The sequence below is a fragment of the Bactrocera oleae genome, chromosome 3, assembly GCF_042242935.1.
Source record: "Bactrocera oleae isolate idBacOlea1 chromosome 3, idBacOlea1, whole genome shotgun sequence".
Lineage (NCBI taxonomy): Eukaryota > Metazoa > Arthropoda > Insecta > Diptera > Tephritidae > Bactrocera > Bactrocera oleae.
The window spans coordinates 45,569,202-45,586,733 of record NC_091537.1 but is presented as its reverse complement, the minus strand read 5'-3'; the positions used below and the strand labels follow the sequence as shown (position 1 = coordinate 45,586,733).

At 35.4% G+C, this 17,532-nt stretch overlaps 1 protein-coding gene across 1 annotated transcript in view; it reads left to right on the top strand.

Moving 5' to 3' along the window:
• Window positions 1-11,793: 11,793 nt before the first annotated feature.
• CarT (Carcinine transporter) overlaps window positions 11,794-17,532 on the top strand; it is a 757,984-nt gene continuing 752,245 nt past the window's right edge. The window contains exons 1-2 of the mRNA XM_070106583.1: window positions 11,794-12,051; window positions 12,110-12,334. Of these exons, the coding sequence (XP_069962684.1) occupies window positions 11,977-12,051; window positions 12,110-12,334 (300 nt within the window). The 5' untranslated portion in view covers window positions 11,794-11,976. The remainder of the gene's footprint in view (window positions 12,052-12,109; window positions 12,335-17,532) is intronic.

The following is a 17,532-nucleotide window of genomic DNA, read 5'->3' as shown; positions in this document are numbered from 1 at the left end:
TGCAAGAGTATGTATATGACTATAGGGATAGCATGACTTGACAGTTAACCTTAAAGCAATCGAGCGACGTCGATTCGACCGCATTCAACACATTTTCGCTGATAGTAATAATAATTTTCATCGAATGCATACCATGTCCTAATTACCTTGTCTTGGTTTCACTACCTACGAAATAAACACTCTTACTCCCAGCGCCCCCTAACCTGTCGCAGTACATTTATTTCATTCATGTCGCAAACGTCGAGACGTCATTTGCAATGAATTTTATCTTGGCGAAGACACCTATTACGAAGAAACTAGATCTACGATGATGGTTATTTAAATTATGTGATCTCATGCAGCCAACTGATTTTATAATTTTATTTTTGGTTATTATTTACTAGATATTCATATCTAGTTTATACCAGTTATGATTGTTTTTTTTGTTCCTAAAACTGATACTTTAATGCAAAGAGAAGTTAAGTTATTTTTTTTTTCATTTATTGGTATAATTTAGTTTTTACCTAAAGTTAAGTCTTTTTTCAACATTTCATGTTCTAGACAATGAATAATGTTAATTATAAAAAAAAGAAAAGATATTGATTAAATAAAACACTATATTTCTCTGATATATACAATAGTTATTTTAGGTTACGCGCGACAGCTGCCGTTACTAATGACTGCCCGCCCGCTTGAAGGTTAATAAGATGACATCTCATTGAAACGTTTATTTATCGATCTGATTAATAAAAAATCAGTTTAAAATCAATTGAGCTTTTCGAGCTTTGGCGGCACCGAATGCGTCTATGGTATAAAAGTCTGGAAATCTAATTTCTTGGCTAATTCTGTCTCTAGGTTCAGTGTAGCTAGTCCTGAAATCCTGCCCTGATTAAATTTTGTGATCCTTGCTAAAGCACTATACGATTGTTTACTACTTGAAATAGAAACGAATAAAGTGCAATATATTCTCAAGTCGATGCAAATATTTGGAAAAAGTCTTCTTAACTTTCGAGTATTTACGGCATTCGATAAGTTATATGGAGTAAGACGGGTTTCAAAACTTACATCGTAAACGTATCTGAGGTGAATAGCTTTATGACACGACTTATAAGACACATCAACGGAATACTTTTTTGCAAATTTTTTTTGCAGTGGCGTTGAGGTCATCTTATTTTATATCATGGAACTACCATAGAAATAAGAACGATATCTTTTGAATTCAATTTCTTCTTTACTTCAATTTTCATGTAGGTCTTTTCCGTGTGTTTTTTTTTTTGTTGATGGTAACATCGTCTCGACATGCGTTCATTATAAATTGCGCAGAGATTGGCAATCCATAAGAAGGCTTTCTATTTTTCTAACTTCAGCGTCGATGATGGAATTCATTTCTTGTAAAACAAAGTTTCTGCTGAGTCGACCCCAGTTAAATTTAGAATGTGGGCACCACAGCGCGAATGAACTGCATACTTATTTTTACGTTGCAATCATCCAAAGGAATGGAAAGAACACATAAACTTTGTTGGCAACATACTTGTATAAGGCAATGGGTCGGCCATAAACTACGTTGCATGGATATGGTCGCCTTTATGTAGTGAAACGCAGACGAAGAAGACTTGTCAAAACACTGCCCTCCGAATTATTACAGGATGCCCTTTGATATCTCGTGTTTGAAAGTCCTGAATATCAATTATATGGAGGCTAAACCAATTTTTCATCCGATTTTATGCATTTTAGGCACAAAGATACACTGGCATCAGATAAACACGCTCATTCAATTTCTTTAAAATAACTCCCGCATTGGCCGATATATGTGGTATAAAGTCAACTGGAAGTGCGAAAATCTTTATATTGGGTATATGGAGGCTAAGACAAGTATAGACCCGATTCAACCCATTTTAGATATATGTAATGGTATATTATTATCAAAGAAACATATTCCTCGAATTTTAATAACATATAACACATATTGACCGATATTTTCTGCAAAAAGTTAACTATTCCCACTGGGGTCCCCATTTTTCATGCTGTCGCAAGAGGTGTCGAAATGATATGTTTTGTGCAAATTTGAGTGATATAGCTTGCATAGTTTGAGAGATATATACATTAAATATATTAGAGGGTGGGGTCACGCACACTTTTGAACACTTTTCAAACCACAGGTGCTCCTCATTACTGTGATTCGTTATACCAAATTTCGGTTTTGTATCTTAATTTCCGACTTAGTTATGGAATTTTATAGGTTTTTGATTAGGGGCGTTGTGTGGGCGTGGCAGTGGTCTGATTTCGCTTATCTACGAACTCGTTCTCATATTTTTGCCAAGAAACACGTGCACCAAGTTTCATTAAGATATCTCAATTGTTACTCAAGTTATCGCACGGGCGGAGGGACAGACAGTCACTCGGATTTCAACTCATTTAATCATCCTGATCATTTATATATGTATAACTCTATATCTAACTCAACTATTTATAGGTGATATAAAGCACCGTTAGGTGAACAAAACTATTATACTCTGTAGCAACTTGGTGCAAGAGTATGTATATGACTATAGGGATAGCATGACTTGACAGTTAACCTTAAAGCAATCGAGCGACGTCGATTCGACCGCATTCAACACATTTTCGCTGATAGTAATAATAATTTTCATCGAATGCATACCATGTCCTAATTACCTTGTCTTGGTTTCACTACCTACGAAATAAACACTCTTACTCCCAGCGCCCCCTAACCTGTCGCAGTACATTTATTTCATTCATGTCGCAAACGTCGAGACGTCATTTGCAATGAATTTTATCTTGGTGAAGACACCTATTACGAAGAAACTAGATCTACGATGATGGTTATTTAAATTATGTGATCTCATGCAGCCAACTGATTTTATAATTTTATTTTTGGTTATTATTTACTAGATATTCATATCTAGTTTCTACCAGTTATAATTGTTTTTTTTGTTCCTAAAACTGATACTTTAATGCAAAGAGAAGTTAAGTTATTTTTTTTTTTCATTTATTGGTATAATTTAGTTTTTACCTAAAGTTAAGTCTTTTTTCAACATTTCATGTTCTAGACAATGAATAATGTTAATTATAAAAAAACGAAAAGATATTGATTAAATAAAACACTATATTTCTCTGATATATACAATAGTTATTTTAGGTTACGCGCGACAGCTGCCGTTACTAATGACTGCCCGCCCGCTTGAAGGTTAATAAGATGACATCTCATTGAAACGTTTATTTATCGATCTGATTAATAAAAAATCAGTTTAAAATCAATTGAGCTTTTCGAGCTTTGGCGGCACCGAATGCGTCTATGGTATAAAAGTCTGGAAATCTAATTTCTTGGCTAATTCTGTCTCTAGGTTCAGTGTAGCTAGTCCTGAAATCCTGCCCTGATTAAATTTTGTGATCCTTGCTAAAGCACTATACGATTGTTTACTACTTGAAATAGAAACGAATAAAGTGCAATATATTCTCAAGTCGATGCAAATATTTGGAAAAAGTCTTCTTAACTTTCGAGTATTTACGGCATTCGATAAGTTATATGGAGTAAGACGGGTTTCAAAACTTACATCGTAAACGTATCTGAGGTGAATAGCTTTATGACACGACTTATAAGACACATCAACGGAATACTTTTTTGCAAATTTTTTTTGCAGTGGCGTTGAGGTCATTTTATTTTATATCATGGAACTACCATAGAAATAAGAACGATATCTTTTGAATTCAATTTCTTCTTTACTTCAATTTTCATGTAGGTCGTTTCCGTGTGTTTTTTTTTTGTTGATGGTAACATCGTCTCGACATGCGTTCATTATAAATTGCGCAGAGATTGGCAATCCATAAGAAGGCTTTCTATTTTTCTAACTTCAGCGTCGATGATGGCATTCATTTCTTGTAAAACCAAGTTTCTGCTGAGTCGACCCCAGTTAAATTTAGAATGTGGGCACCACAGCGCGAATGAACTGCATACTTATTTTTACGTTGGATATGATTTTACGCTCCTTTATATTTACAGCTCATATAACTACCATTATCGGCAATCATCCAAAGGAATGTTTAATGTTTGTTTTGTCCAATGTTTTGCAAATTAAAGCGGCAAAGCCGGCCGTTTACACTGGACTTCTCAACTGACAAGGTCAAAACTGTGTTTCCCGGAAGCTGCGCAAAATGCCAAGAGACTGCGCGCTACTTACTTTCACCGGCAACCAAGGGAAGATTTATAGTCCGATAACTCTCCTTTTCCCAGTAGGGAAGACACTTGAGGCCTTATTACTGCCGATGTTTACTCAACACCTGAGTCTACCATACCATCAACATAGCTCCCGAAAATTGCACATATTCACCAAAGCACTTAACGGCATAAACGCCCAGACAAAACTCTAAGTTAAGAAGAATTAAACAGGGGATTCCGCAGGGTGGTGTCCCCTCCCCGCTACTGTTTAACTTCTATATTTCGAAACTACTTCAACCACCAGGGGGAATTTCCATCACCTCATACGTTGTCATGTGTTCGAAAGTAAACATCTATTTATCCGATCTTTCTCGCTTCTTCTCTGCAAGGAGCTTGACACTCTCCCCCAATAAATCCACAGCGACCATACTCACTAACTAAACGAAGGATACAGACTGTATGTTAATATCATCCTAAAGTTTGATGTGCTACATTCGACAGCCTGTGCTCCTTCACTTTTCATACGACCACGATTACTGCTAAATTTCAGAGAGAATTCAGGGGAAAGAACACATAAACTTTGTTGGCAACATACTTGTATAAGGCAATGGGTCGGCCATAAACTACGTTGCATGGATATGGTCGCCTTTATGTAGTGAAACGCAGACGAAGAAGACTTGTCAAAACACTGCCCTCCGAATTATTACAGGATGCCCTTTGATATCTCGTGTTTAACACTTACATAGCGAGGCCCACATGCTTCCGGTAAAGGAACATAATGTACTCCCCTCAGAGCAATTTCTGCTCGAATGTTTTCGCGAAAACCATACATTTAGTCACCTGCGTGAAGCGGATCGGGATCCTAGAATCATCAGGAGGTCTTTTCTTGACTACTTCAGTGACATCGAACAGTACGCCGACCAGACTTCTGACGCAACAAACTTTAGACACGCTATTCATAGTAAACACCTTCATCGACTCCCTCCCAGTAAATGGCGTACTTGGAGTGAAACCACTACCATGGCAGATACTGTATATATGTGTCCAGCGTGCAATGAGTCCCACTCATCTAACACCCCTCTCCGTATGGTACGTCGAAACAACACGTTTCTTGAGCTTACCTTTGGATGACTTCGATGATAACCAACCCGAGCCTTACATCGCAAGCGGGGACTAGATAACCGCTACAACAACAACTTTTATTAAAAAGAGATGCTTTCTGAGATTATTATGATAACTTATGTATTGACCGATATACCTATATGGTACAGTATAAAGTCAAAATATTTTTGGCATGAGATCACACTTTAACTAATATTGTGCTATATGGGAAGTAAGTGTCTCACTTTTACAAGGAATTTTGAGCTAATGTTGTACACCAAATTTGGTGGTAATTAGTCGATTAATATTTTGATATAAAATTTCACATAAAGGAGGGCGGTGCCACGCCCGTTTTCCAATTTTGGTATTGGCTCTTATGAAGCCTTTCGGCGCCATCTCGGTTGATGACCGCCAGAATACTTAAAAGTTTTGACTTCATCATATTAACCTTGCTTTTAAACCAGAATTTTGGTTATTTTATTTAAAGTTCTTATATTTATACGCAATATCAAAATTTCCTCTTTAACGGCTAACCAACTTCTCGAAAACCAGGACTGTATCTATTTGCATGCAGATATTAAGAAATACTTGAAGAGTGTTTGACACTTGCACCAAACAAACAAAATCGAGATAGATAATGGGTTATATAGTGTATGCAGCAGCCCAGGAAGTGAAAAAGCGATGAAATGAAAAATCGTTTAGTAAGAAATCATTCATCAATTAGTTAGTTATACTCTGAACAGGGTATATTAAATTTGCCGCGAAGTTGGTTACACCCAAAAGGAAACACCGGAGACGCGGTAAAATATATATTTACATACCTACGAATATGTATATAAATGATCAGCATGATGAGCTGAGTTGATTTAGCTAAGTACGTCTGTCTGTTTATTCGTGAACTAGAATCTAAATTTTTTGAGATATCGATCTGAAATTTTGCACATATTCTTTTCTTCTCATGCTCAGCAAGATGTTCATTTGTCGAAGCCGCCGTTATAGCATATAGCATCCCCTCAAACGGAACAATCGGAATAAAGTTCTTGCATGGAAAACTTTCTCATTTGTTGAGATAGCATCACGAAATTTAGCAGCGATCATTATCTAAGACAATAATGCATTATCTAATCGGATCACTTGCATATAGCTGCTATACAAACTGAACGATCGGAACCAAGTGCTTGTATGGAAATTTTTCATTTAACGAAGTATATTCACGAACATTTTCGGGGAGCATTCTTTAATGCAATAAGAAATTAATCGGATCGGATCACTATAGAATATAAATAGTATATTCACGAACATTTTCGGGGAGCATTCTTTAATGCAATAAGAAATTAATCTGATCGGATCACTATAGAATATAACTGCCATACAAACTGAACAATGGCAATTAGGACTTGCCACTTTTTTATTTGACGAGATATCTTCACGAAACTTCGCATGGGCTATTTTCTAAAGCAGAAATGCAATCTCCGAAAAAACTGTTCAGATTGCATCACTATAATATATAGCTGCCATACCAACTGCATGATCGGAATCAAGTTTTTATAAAGAACATTTTGTATTTCTGAAGGGTATTATAGCTTCGGTGCAACCGAAGTTTACATTTTTATACGCTTGCAATATGTTGCTACAGAGTATAGTAGTTTTGTTTACCTAACGGTTTTTTGTATTACCTCAATATAATCGAGGTTTTTATCTAAGAGATGGCGTTATTGTCCATAGTACTAGTGTTACGTGTCGCATCATGCCATACTATACGGCGCAAAAAACGTGTTTATTCGTGCTAAAAGTTTGTCTTTTACAGTTTTTCGATTGATTGACTCAGTACGTTGTGAGCGCTAGTCAAAGATGGACACCAGCAAAGAGAAAATTCGCTATATTTACAATTTTTCTTCGATCAAGGCGAAAAAGCTGTCAAAGCGGCTGAAAAAATTAATTTAGTTTATGGGCCCGATACTGTAAACGAACGTGTAGCACAAAAGTGGGTTGCTAGTTTCCGTTCCAGTAATTTCGATGTCAAAGATGCACCACGCGTCGGGAGGCCTGTCGTCGAAAATTGCGATAAAATGATAGAAATAATGGAAACAGATGTGAGCACTGAGCGTGACCATTTGCATAACCTTGGATTCAAAAAGAAGCTCGATGTTTGGGTGCCACACGAACTAAAGCAAAAAAATATGAAGGACCAAATTATCATCTGGAATCGCTGCTGAATCGCAACAAAATCGACCCGTTTCTGAAGCGGATTGTGACTGGCGATGAAAAATGGGTCACTTACGACGACATCGAGCCAAACGGTCGTGGTCAAGACCGGATTGACGGCTAGGAAGGTTTTGCTGGGATTGGCAAGGAATCATCTACTACGAGCTTCCCCCTTATGGCCAAACGCTCAATTCGACCCTCTACTGCCAACAACTGGACCGCTTGAAGGCAGCACTCATCCAGAAAAGGCCAACTTTGATCAACAGAAGCCGAATTGTGTTCCATCAGGACAACGCCAGGCCACACACGTCTTTGGTGACGAGCTAGAAGCTAGTGATTACCATCTTACTTGGTCAGGTAAGGTGGGTGCATTAGGACCTCCCATCCGAGCTCCCGGTCCATTTCAAACGCGCTTAATAGTGAGACGTTGGCCTCAATAGAGGAGGAGGTGAAAATTGGCTCTCCGAGTTTTTTGCCAATAGGGACGCATCCCTCACCGCGAGAGGTATAATAAAGTGACCATCTCGTTGGCAACAAGTTTACAAACAAATGTACACAAAGTTATCATCTTTTGAAAAATCAATAAAAAACCGAATGAACTTTTTACTGGGCCTAATATATACCATATACCTATAAATGATCAGTATAATGAGATGATTTGAAGCGACTGACTGTCTGTTTGTCCGTCCGTCCGTCCGTCCGTCTGTGCAATCAACAACTTGAGTAAAAATTAAGATATCTTATTGAAACTTGGTACATGCGCATTAAGAAATAAACCTGTATTTAGGTGCAAGGGATTGCAGTAGTAAGGGGCACTTGTGAACTAAAAATTTTGAAAAAATGGCGTAGCATCTTCCTCTATTTGGTTTAGTGTATATCCTAGTGGTTTAGGAGCTATAATAACCAAATTCGCTCATCACAATTCCTATCAGAACGCCTATCGACAGTGTGAAAATGAATTAAATCGAATTATAACCCCGCCCTCTTACCACATAACGGTTTTGTTAAAAACTACTAAAACTGCGATAAATCAATAAGTAAATGCACCGACGACATTAAATTTCACATACAGGTTTACATATGAGGGTCTTATGGGAGCTGGGGTCAAAACATTATTCTGACGATCTTATGTTAAGTTGTAAAAATGAGCACAATCGGACAACCACGCCTAGTTTCAAGATAGCACTAGTTTAAATGCCATATGACTCTTTTACTTTCCAGTACAAAAATTGTCAAAATCGGACCAAAGCTGTTCAAGCTCCCACATACCCCACCGAAAATATCTGCCAATCTATAGAATAGCTCTAAATGGATAAAATCGGGTGAAAACTTGCTTTAGCCCACATATAACTGATATTCAGTATTTTTAAACTTCCGGCTGACTTGCCTCCATATATACTTGTAGGTATGTTTACATTTATATAGTTTTTATAAAATTGCTTGAAAATAAGTCCTCAAGTATACCTGGACATTGTCAAAAGATAATGCTATCCGCCCTATTAATTTCTCTGCCCCAATATATCCTATATAATGATTTCCGACTTAAATATTGTCAAATAATAATGCAATCAATCATTCGATTTCTCCGCCCCCAATATCCTACATAATGATTTCCGATTTTCCATCTGACTTTATACCGTTTAGGTTAGTCACAATGTGTCGTATTTTAATAAAATTAAGCGGACACGTTTTCTTAAAAGTTATAAAATTATAGTTATGGTTTGGCGCTGATATATCTAATGTCGGGTTCTTCAATAGGGATGATATGATTTCGAAGTGTCGTTTCGGCCATTTTTAATGTGTCATGCTCTGTAATTTTGCGCTGATATATCTTATGTCGGGTTTTTCAATAAGGATGATATGATTTCGAAGTGTCGTTGCGGTCAGTTTTAATGTGTCATGATCTGTAATTTTTTTTCATTGTATTCAGTAAACGCAAAACTACGTTTACAAATAATTCCATTTTACTTTCAAATTAATAGTTCTCCAATTACAACTTTTCGTGCGCTTTTGCCATTTTATCGTCCACCTAAATTGATAGTTTGATGTGGTTTATGGCCTGGTGGAACCATCAGTCCGTACTTCTTCCGAAATGAAGCTGTTGGCATCGTTACTGTCAATGAAGAGCGGTATGGATCGATGATAACCAACTTTTTATGGCCGCGATTGGAAGAAGTTGATCGGTACAACATCTGGTTCCTACAAGACTGGGCTACGTGCCACCCAGCAGTTGCAACAAAAGAAATATTGCGAAAAAAGTTTTTAGATTCAATAGTTTCAAGAAATGGTAACATTGTATGGTCTCCAAGAAGTTGTGATTTAACACCATTAGACTACTTCTTGGAGGGTTATTTGAAGTCATTGGTCTTTAGCAATAAACCAGACTCTCTTCAAGCTTTAGAAGTCAATATTGAATGTGCCATTCATGAGATACGACTTAATTTAGTGGAAAAATCACTCGAAAATTGGGTTCATCGAATTCATTCCTGCAAAGGAAGTCATGGAGGCCATTCGAATGATGTTATATTATATAATTAATTGGATCGATTGTACTTTACAATAACTTTTTTTGAAAAAAAATCATATCACTCTTATTGAAAAACCATGTATAATGAATTCCAATCCTTTGGTTGAAGTTGTTTCACATGATTTCAATATTAGACTAGTGCTTTTGGATATGATAAAAAAAAACAAGAAACAACGGTAACTTCGGTTGCACCGAAGCTATAATACCCTTAACAAACACAAAAGGTTCCTTAGAAGAACTTGATTCCGATCATTCAGCTTGTATGACCGCTATATGCTATCTGCCCGATCTGAACAATTTCTTCGGAGATTACTTTGGATAATAATTCTTTCCGAATTTCATGAAGATACCTCGTCAAATGAGAGAGTTTTCCATACAAGCATTCAGATCGTTCAGTTTTATGTTATAGTGGTCCGATATTGGCCATTCCGACAAATGAGCAGCAATCAATCTTAAAAGAAAAATAATTTACGGGCGGTTTGAGGTCAGCAAAAGGAAGGGTAGGGGCGTGATTGACTCTTTAAGGGCTTAAAACGGCTTAGCTCGAGTTCCGGCAAAACTACAGGTTCTATAGAAAAAAGCGGTATGGCAATCTTGTAGGTAATGAAAAGATCTATAACTCTTGTATACAGACTTTTTTTAATTACCTCAAAATTTATGTAAAAAGTTCAAATAACCCAGTTTTTGGGTTTTTTATTTTTAACTCTTATGTCCCAAATACACTGTATAAAATTAAAATATATATTTTTTCTCCTTATATTGACCTTATAGCAAAAAAACACCCTAATTTTCAATAAAAAATATTTCATGTCAAAATTTACGATTTTTTAAATTTTTTTAAAGTCAGTAGGATTTATATTTAATAAAGTCTCTGCTTTTTGATGGTGTAAAACAAATATACATTATTATGGTAAGTTTTTTGAGAAAACGCAAAAAACAAGTAAGAACGGGCTAAGTTCAGGTATAACCGCACATTTTATACTCTTGCAACTTGATCAAGAATCAAAGCCGGGGATATTCTTTCTTGTATTGACAGTACTTTATATCGAACTAAGAGAAGTATCGCCGTTATTGCATCCATTTAAGTAAAAAGAGACACTGTTATTAGAAAGAGATTATTTCTGAATTTCATTAAAATCAATTTTTACGCATTTTGGGCTTAAGTTATAGTTCGATTCCGACAATTTTTGAACGAAGTTCTAACGTTATTCTGATAAATTTATTGATGTTTGATTTGTATACTGTAAAGTGAAAAATTCAGACGACACTTTTTGCAGTGTGTAATGGAAATGTTTGGGTAATCTCACAAGTAGTTCCTGAGATATATAATTTCACTCAAAGGTGGGCAGTACCACGCCTATTGTCCAATTCTTACGCCAGATCCTACGAAACCCTACCCTACCATCCTGGTTGTGAAATTTTATGCTTTTCGCTCATTTATTCAGTGAGTAATCACAATCGTACATTATCCGATTTTATCCATTTTACCAGAGTTTGGAAAGCTGATAAAATGACACTCAGCAGTTCGGTTGATACAGCTCAAGTGGTTTGGAAGATATGTACATTAAACCATTTAGAACGCGGAGCTACGCCCATTTGTAAAGTATTTTTCGCCCACAAGTTTCCTTGACTACTGAACTACAGTTTTCTTTCTAAATTTGTGACTTCTTTCTTAATTTGAACATTTGCATGTTGCTACAGAGTATAATAGTTTTGTTCGCCTAACGGTTGTTTGTACCACCTAAAAGTAAGCGAGTTAGCTATAGAGTTGTATTTCTATAAGTGATCAGGATGGTGAATGAGTTGAAATCATTAATTATTCAAGTTGTTGAAATATGTAACTATAAATACGTTTGTACTTTGTACAAAGATAGTTTACCCTAATACATTTCGCATATAAAGTTCCAGTAGAAACTTTTAGGTCTTCATACCGCCGTACTAACAAACAATAGAAGAAATTTAATTATATAAAATAATTAATAAAGCGAATATGGATTATGGAAACGAAATTGTGGCCGACATTTGTGAAGGAAATAATTTAAGAAATGATAACGAAAAGCTTGATGTATGTATACATCCATAATTTTAAACCTCTGAATTAACAATTATTAAATTCGTTGTAGGAATCTCTTGATTTAGATGACTTATTGCCATCAATAGGAGAGTTTGGAATATATCAAAAAATGCTGGTTTTTGGAATTTGCCTACCAGCATGTATACCTTGTGGATTTTGCGCCTTTAATCAAATTTTTATGGCAAATGTTCCTAATGATTATTGGTGCAAAGTGCCAGAGCTATTGGACATACCAATAGAAAACCGGAAGCTTTTAGCGATTCCAAAGAACATGGTGAGAAAAAATTATGTGATTAATCAATCATGTAATAGAGTTTTTATTTATAACATGGTACATTTAATTTTTATAAGATTGAACAACTTAACCATTTTTAGTGCATATTTGTATCTACATATATGGTATAAACTCCCAATTTAGAAGATATGATGGTTGGAAAATATTATTGCATTATGCTGAAACGTGTAAAAATTTTAGTATCAGTATCAAATATATCCGCTACCTTCCTACTAACTGATAAGTGCAAAATATTATGTATATGTTGATTAATGTGTTTCATAATACATTCAAGTGTAAGAGAAATTACTATGTTGGGTAATGGCGATTGGGAAAGGAATGAATATTCTGATTTACCACAAGGCATGTGGTTATTCATCATATTAATTTCGCATAACCAATTGAAACTTTGTTGTTGTTGTACCATAAGATGATTTGATGTTTCCTCCCAGTTTTTTCGACATATTCCAGTTATTTTCCAATTAAAAACACACATGATTCCAAAGACGATCTGTGCGAACTTTTGCAGCTTAGTTCGTTACTAAATTATGGCAAGTAATGTGCATTTAAGAAAATTTTCATAGACAATGCAGTAGTTCGATTTCATCAATCTAAAGGTGTAAGCTGAAGGCAACTATTATACTCTTGAACAACATATTGGTAGCATATTCATTGCTTTAAGCAGTTATCCCCCAATGCCAGAGTTAACATGTTACCCACAAAGGTATTTATAAAAGTATAAGTAGCTAGTTTAATTAAAATTGTTGGAAATTATGCAGTTTCCGTACTACCACCGAGATATTCGAAAGCGCTATACCTAATTTAGTTTTCATATGTAATGTAAACTCACAAAACATTTAAAAAATTCAACATGACAACATAAAAATAAAACAGATATTTCGATTATACCAAACATAACTCAAATTCTGCCAATAAATTATTATATTTAAATAAATACATGCGCTTAGATAGATATGCAAAATAATAATAATAATTAAATTCGATTCAATAATAACTAAAAATAGTACATACATATTTATATAATATGTGAATATATATTTATAAAAATCAATAAAGTATACTCAGTCCATGTCGTTCCAGTTTTCCTTCATAAATATTTATTTGTAAAACTGTTTAATTTATTTCTCACTATAAATAGTAATCCCGCAAAATTCAGAAAACATTCAAATTAATAAATTGTAATTATAAAATTGTTTGTTATTAATTTTATTGTGACACAATAATTATATTTATTGCATTATTTTCCTCCGTATCATATTTTTTTAAGTTTTGTGACTTAACTGTAGCACTTTTTAGTTTTTTTACTAAACGGCATTTTATGGTCATGCCAATAGTTTGATTCAATCTGCAATACTTCTTCCGAGATTATCATTCATATATTTTCAGTAAAAAGTCAGGCACAAGCTTAAACAATTATGATCCGATTATGATCACTTTGTTTCTCTACAGAGATAAAAAAGTATATAATTTTTTTGATTTTATCGAAAATAGAAGCACAAACATTATTCAAATATATACGAAAATATATTATATTCTTACTCTTACAAGTAAATTTTTTGTCATACTCACTGCATTTATTGAAATTAATGCTTATCTTTCAACCGTCGTTGCATAAGTTAATGTCAAAAAGAATAAACATTAATTGTGATGGCGTTATTGATGGTTTTCTCTGTCACTGTACATCGACTACCGGGTTAATGCGTTTCAAAATATGTTACAGAACATTATGAGGATGATGGTGAAAGAACTGCCAGTATATTTCCTACCCACCTTCCCCCATACAGCTTTCACAATTTGCGTCCGACAATATTTTTAGGCTTACCGCATGAATGGCTTGTGGACAAAGTCCAGTAAAAACTCCAGCAATTACGGCAAGATGAACTTTGCTAACAGCAAATAATATAGTTCAGTCGATATCCTGCATTTTACTCTGAATCAGAAAAATCTCACAGTTGCATACGTGATCTGGTCGTTAATCAGCACCTGCTAAGCTCACGCGAAGTCCAAACGTCCAACGATAGCACACAAGAAAACCACGGAGATCCAGTTCGTTCCCAATCCAATGTAATTGATACAAGGCTGTTTCCTCTTCCAAGCTTATCGGTTTCGTAGTTTCCACCGACTCCTTTATTATCAGGTACTACAACAAGATTTATAATGAAGCTTAATGCTATTGATAATGAGAACAGATATTCGTTCACTAACTTTGAGCGTACAGTACAATAGGACAATATTGGCATGCCCATGGTTTCGTTAAAACACCATCTTTGGTAAGGGGCTTCACCTCATAATAGTTCCTCTACAGCAGTATAAGACAACCGAATCCTTTCTTTCAATTAAGTATAAGCTTCAGGTACTTCACCCTGTCAACATATTGAAGGCAGGACACCCTAATGAGGGGTTAGAGATGTCTGAGATTGACTGCTAAGCCGCTTCTGTTCGCCCGGTTGGATACAACATTGAAATACTTTTGAGTTAGCTCATAGACGGTAGTTTAGAAAATTTTCTCTTACCTTAAGAGTAGACTGTCTGACAGCCACGTTCTTCAAGCTCTTTCAGTATGACATTTACCACTAAGATCAATCACACCCGCGGACAGGATCGAGTTCTTGTCAGGTGCGGCCGAAAGATCTTCTTGCAATACAGTTCTCAAATGGTGTTCCAAAAGTATAATATAATATGTTCCTGTGTTCTTGTGGTGTTTTTAAGGTGTGAGGCGTGTTAAATAAGATCGACAGGCGAACTGTTTCGGTGGTATGCTTAGAATAGTTGTTATATAATTATATTTTTTATAAAGACAAGTTTACCGACATATATCTTCTATATAAGCGATTATTGACATTTTTTCCGGTATAATGCCTTCAATTAAAAAGCAAAGAGCTGGTAATTTTGCAGAATAGTCTAATATATGTAAGTATATACTTAACAATGACAGTGATTGTATAAATTACTTTTGCTTGTTTCTTCGAGCTTTTAATTGAAATTTATAACTTTTCGGAAAGTTTTTTCCGAATGCAGGAGTAATTTCAAAAATATGTTTGAGAATACTTTTAAAACTTATTTTATGTATATATAATAATCAGCTCAGTGTTTGCTTTTTTTATTCACAATCGTGTGATTCATAAAAGAGTACATACATAAGTGTGGACAAAGATTATATGAATCTTATGTATTTATCGCATTTTTTTACATATTGTATGTATTTCATTTTAATGTTTAGCGTTGCAAAAAATTTTAATATCTCATTTTTGGACACCACTTTACCATAAATGCAGTTATCTAGTAGATACCGTTATATTTATCTGGCATTATTTGCGCATCGTCAAACTGTATTTTTTGCAAAGCGTCGTTTCTCCTTTTGTGCGGTTGCAGTTTTCGAAGATGAGGTGGATGAACAAACAAGCTCTGGTAGTCAAATATTGGCAACAGAACAAAAGCTCTCGCGAAATAGGCCAAAGACTGGTGAAGTTGGAAGACTTGATGGAAGTGGAAGGCAAAAAACTAATTTGCACGCCTCAGGCTGAAAGTTAAGTTGCTCGCGGTATCAAAGAACACCCCAAAATATCCGCTGTCCCTAACGCCAACGAGTCGATAAGTGTGGCATAAGAAGGGCTTAGTACTGAGGGATACGTTGGTTCCACCGAAGGAATTATGACGGTTACGTTGGTTTCACCGAATTAATTATGAAAAGAATGAACTACTTGGCAATATTGAAAAATATTTTGGCTCCGTCAGTAGATAAGGTGGTTACTGCTTTATTCAGGATAATGACCTAAACTATTCTGATTTAGTGGTTAAGGATCAGTTGTTGTACAACTGCCGCAGCCTCTTCAGAGTCCAGATCTCAATCCCATTCAACACCTGCTCTTAATGAAATATGGTAGCAACGAGGAGCGTTCAGCTGAATTTTTATTGTTCACGAATTGTGTACATTCAATTATCGATATTTTGTTTTTGTTATAATCGGACACATGTTCATCATGTACTTGCTTTAGAAGCCAATTTCGATTAGTAGTTTGTTTTTGACAAAGGTTAGTCACGTTTTTGTGTGCTCTTCTATTTTTGGCTTTTGAAAGAAATGGATAAAAAAATATGTATAAAATTTTGCGTTAAAACTGGAATAAAGTGCTTCAAGGCACTTGAAATGTTGAGGTGCGACCACGTTAACAAGCGAAGAAAAGATCGAAACCGTGAAAAACTTGTTCTTGAAAATCGTCGAATGACTATTAGGGAAGTTGCAGAGGATGTTGGCATATCAATCGGCTAATGCAATTCAATTTTCTCGAATGTTTTGGGCATGAAATGTGTGGCAGCGAAGTTGGTTCCAAAATTGCTAAATGCACCAGCTCACACGTCAAGGATATTTGGTGATTTTTTGTCTGAAAACAAAACCATAACCATGCCTCAACCTGATTTGGCTCCCTATTCCTTAAACTGAAAAAACCAATGAAAGGAAAGCGTTTTGCCACAATTCATGAGATCAAGTCAGAATCGACGAGAGAGCTGATGGCCATACCGAAAAGCGCATTTCAGATGTGCTTCAAGGACTTGAAACAGCGTTGGCACAAGTGTATTATATCGGCGGGGGATTAGTTTGAAAAGAACAAAATAGATATTGATGAATAAATAAGTACTTTCAAAAAGCTTTAAAATTCACCTTTTGCTTTGAACAAACCTCGTATGTATGTATACCTCTTGAAATTACAAAAAATGGGGGGCATTTTAAGAATAGAAGTCTGTAAACCGCGATAGAGTCAGTAATTTTTATACTCTTGCAAAATGTTGCCACAGAGTATAATATTTTTGTTCACCTAACGGTGTTTGTATCACCTAAAACTAATCGAGTTAGATGTGGGGTTATTGTATAAATGATCAGGTTGACGAGACGAGTTGAATTCCGAGTGCCTGTCCGTTCGTCCTTCTGCCCGTCCGTGCAAGCCATAACTTTTCAAAATTGAGATATAATGATGAAAATTAGTACACTTATTGCTTGTCAACAAAGGGGGGTTGATATTGCAGATGGTCGAATTGGAAATTAATCGAAAACATACATATATAGCGCCATAAGTAAGCTCCACAATAAGTAGCAAAACTGCAATTTGGTAATATACAAGTATGAAAATTATGAAAAGTGGGCGAGGTCCCGTCTTTTAAAAGTTTTAATGAACATATCCCCC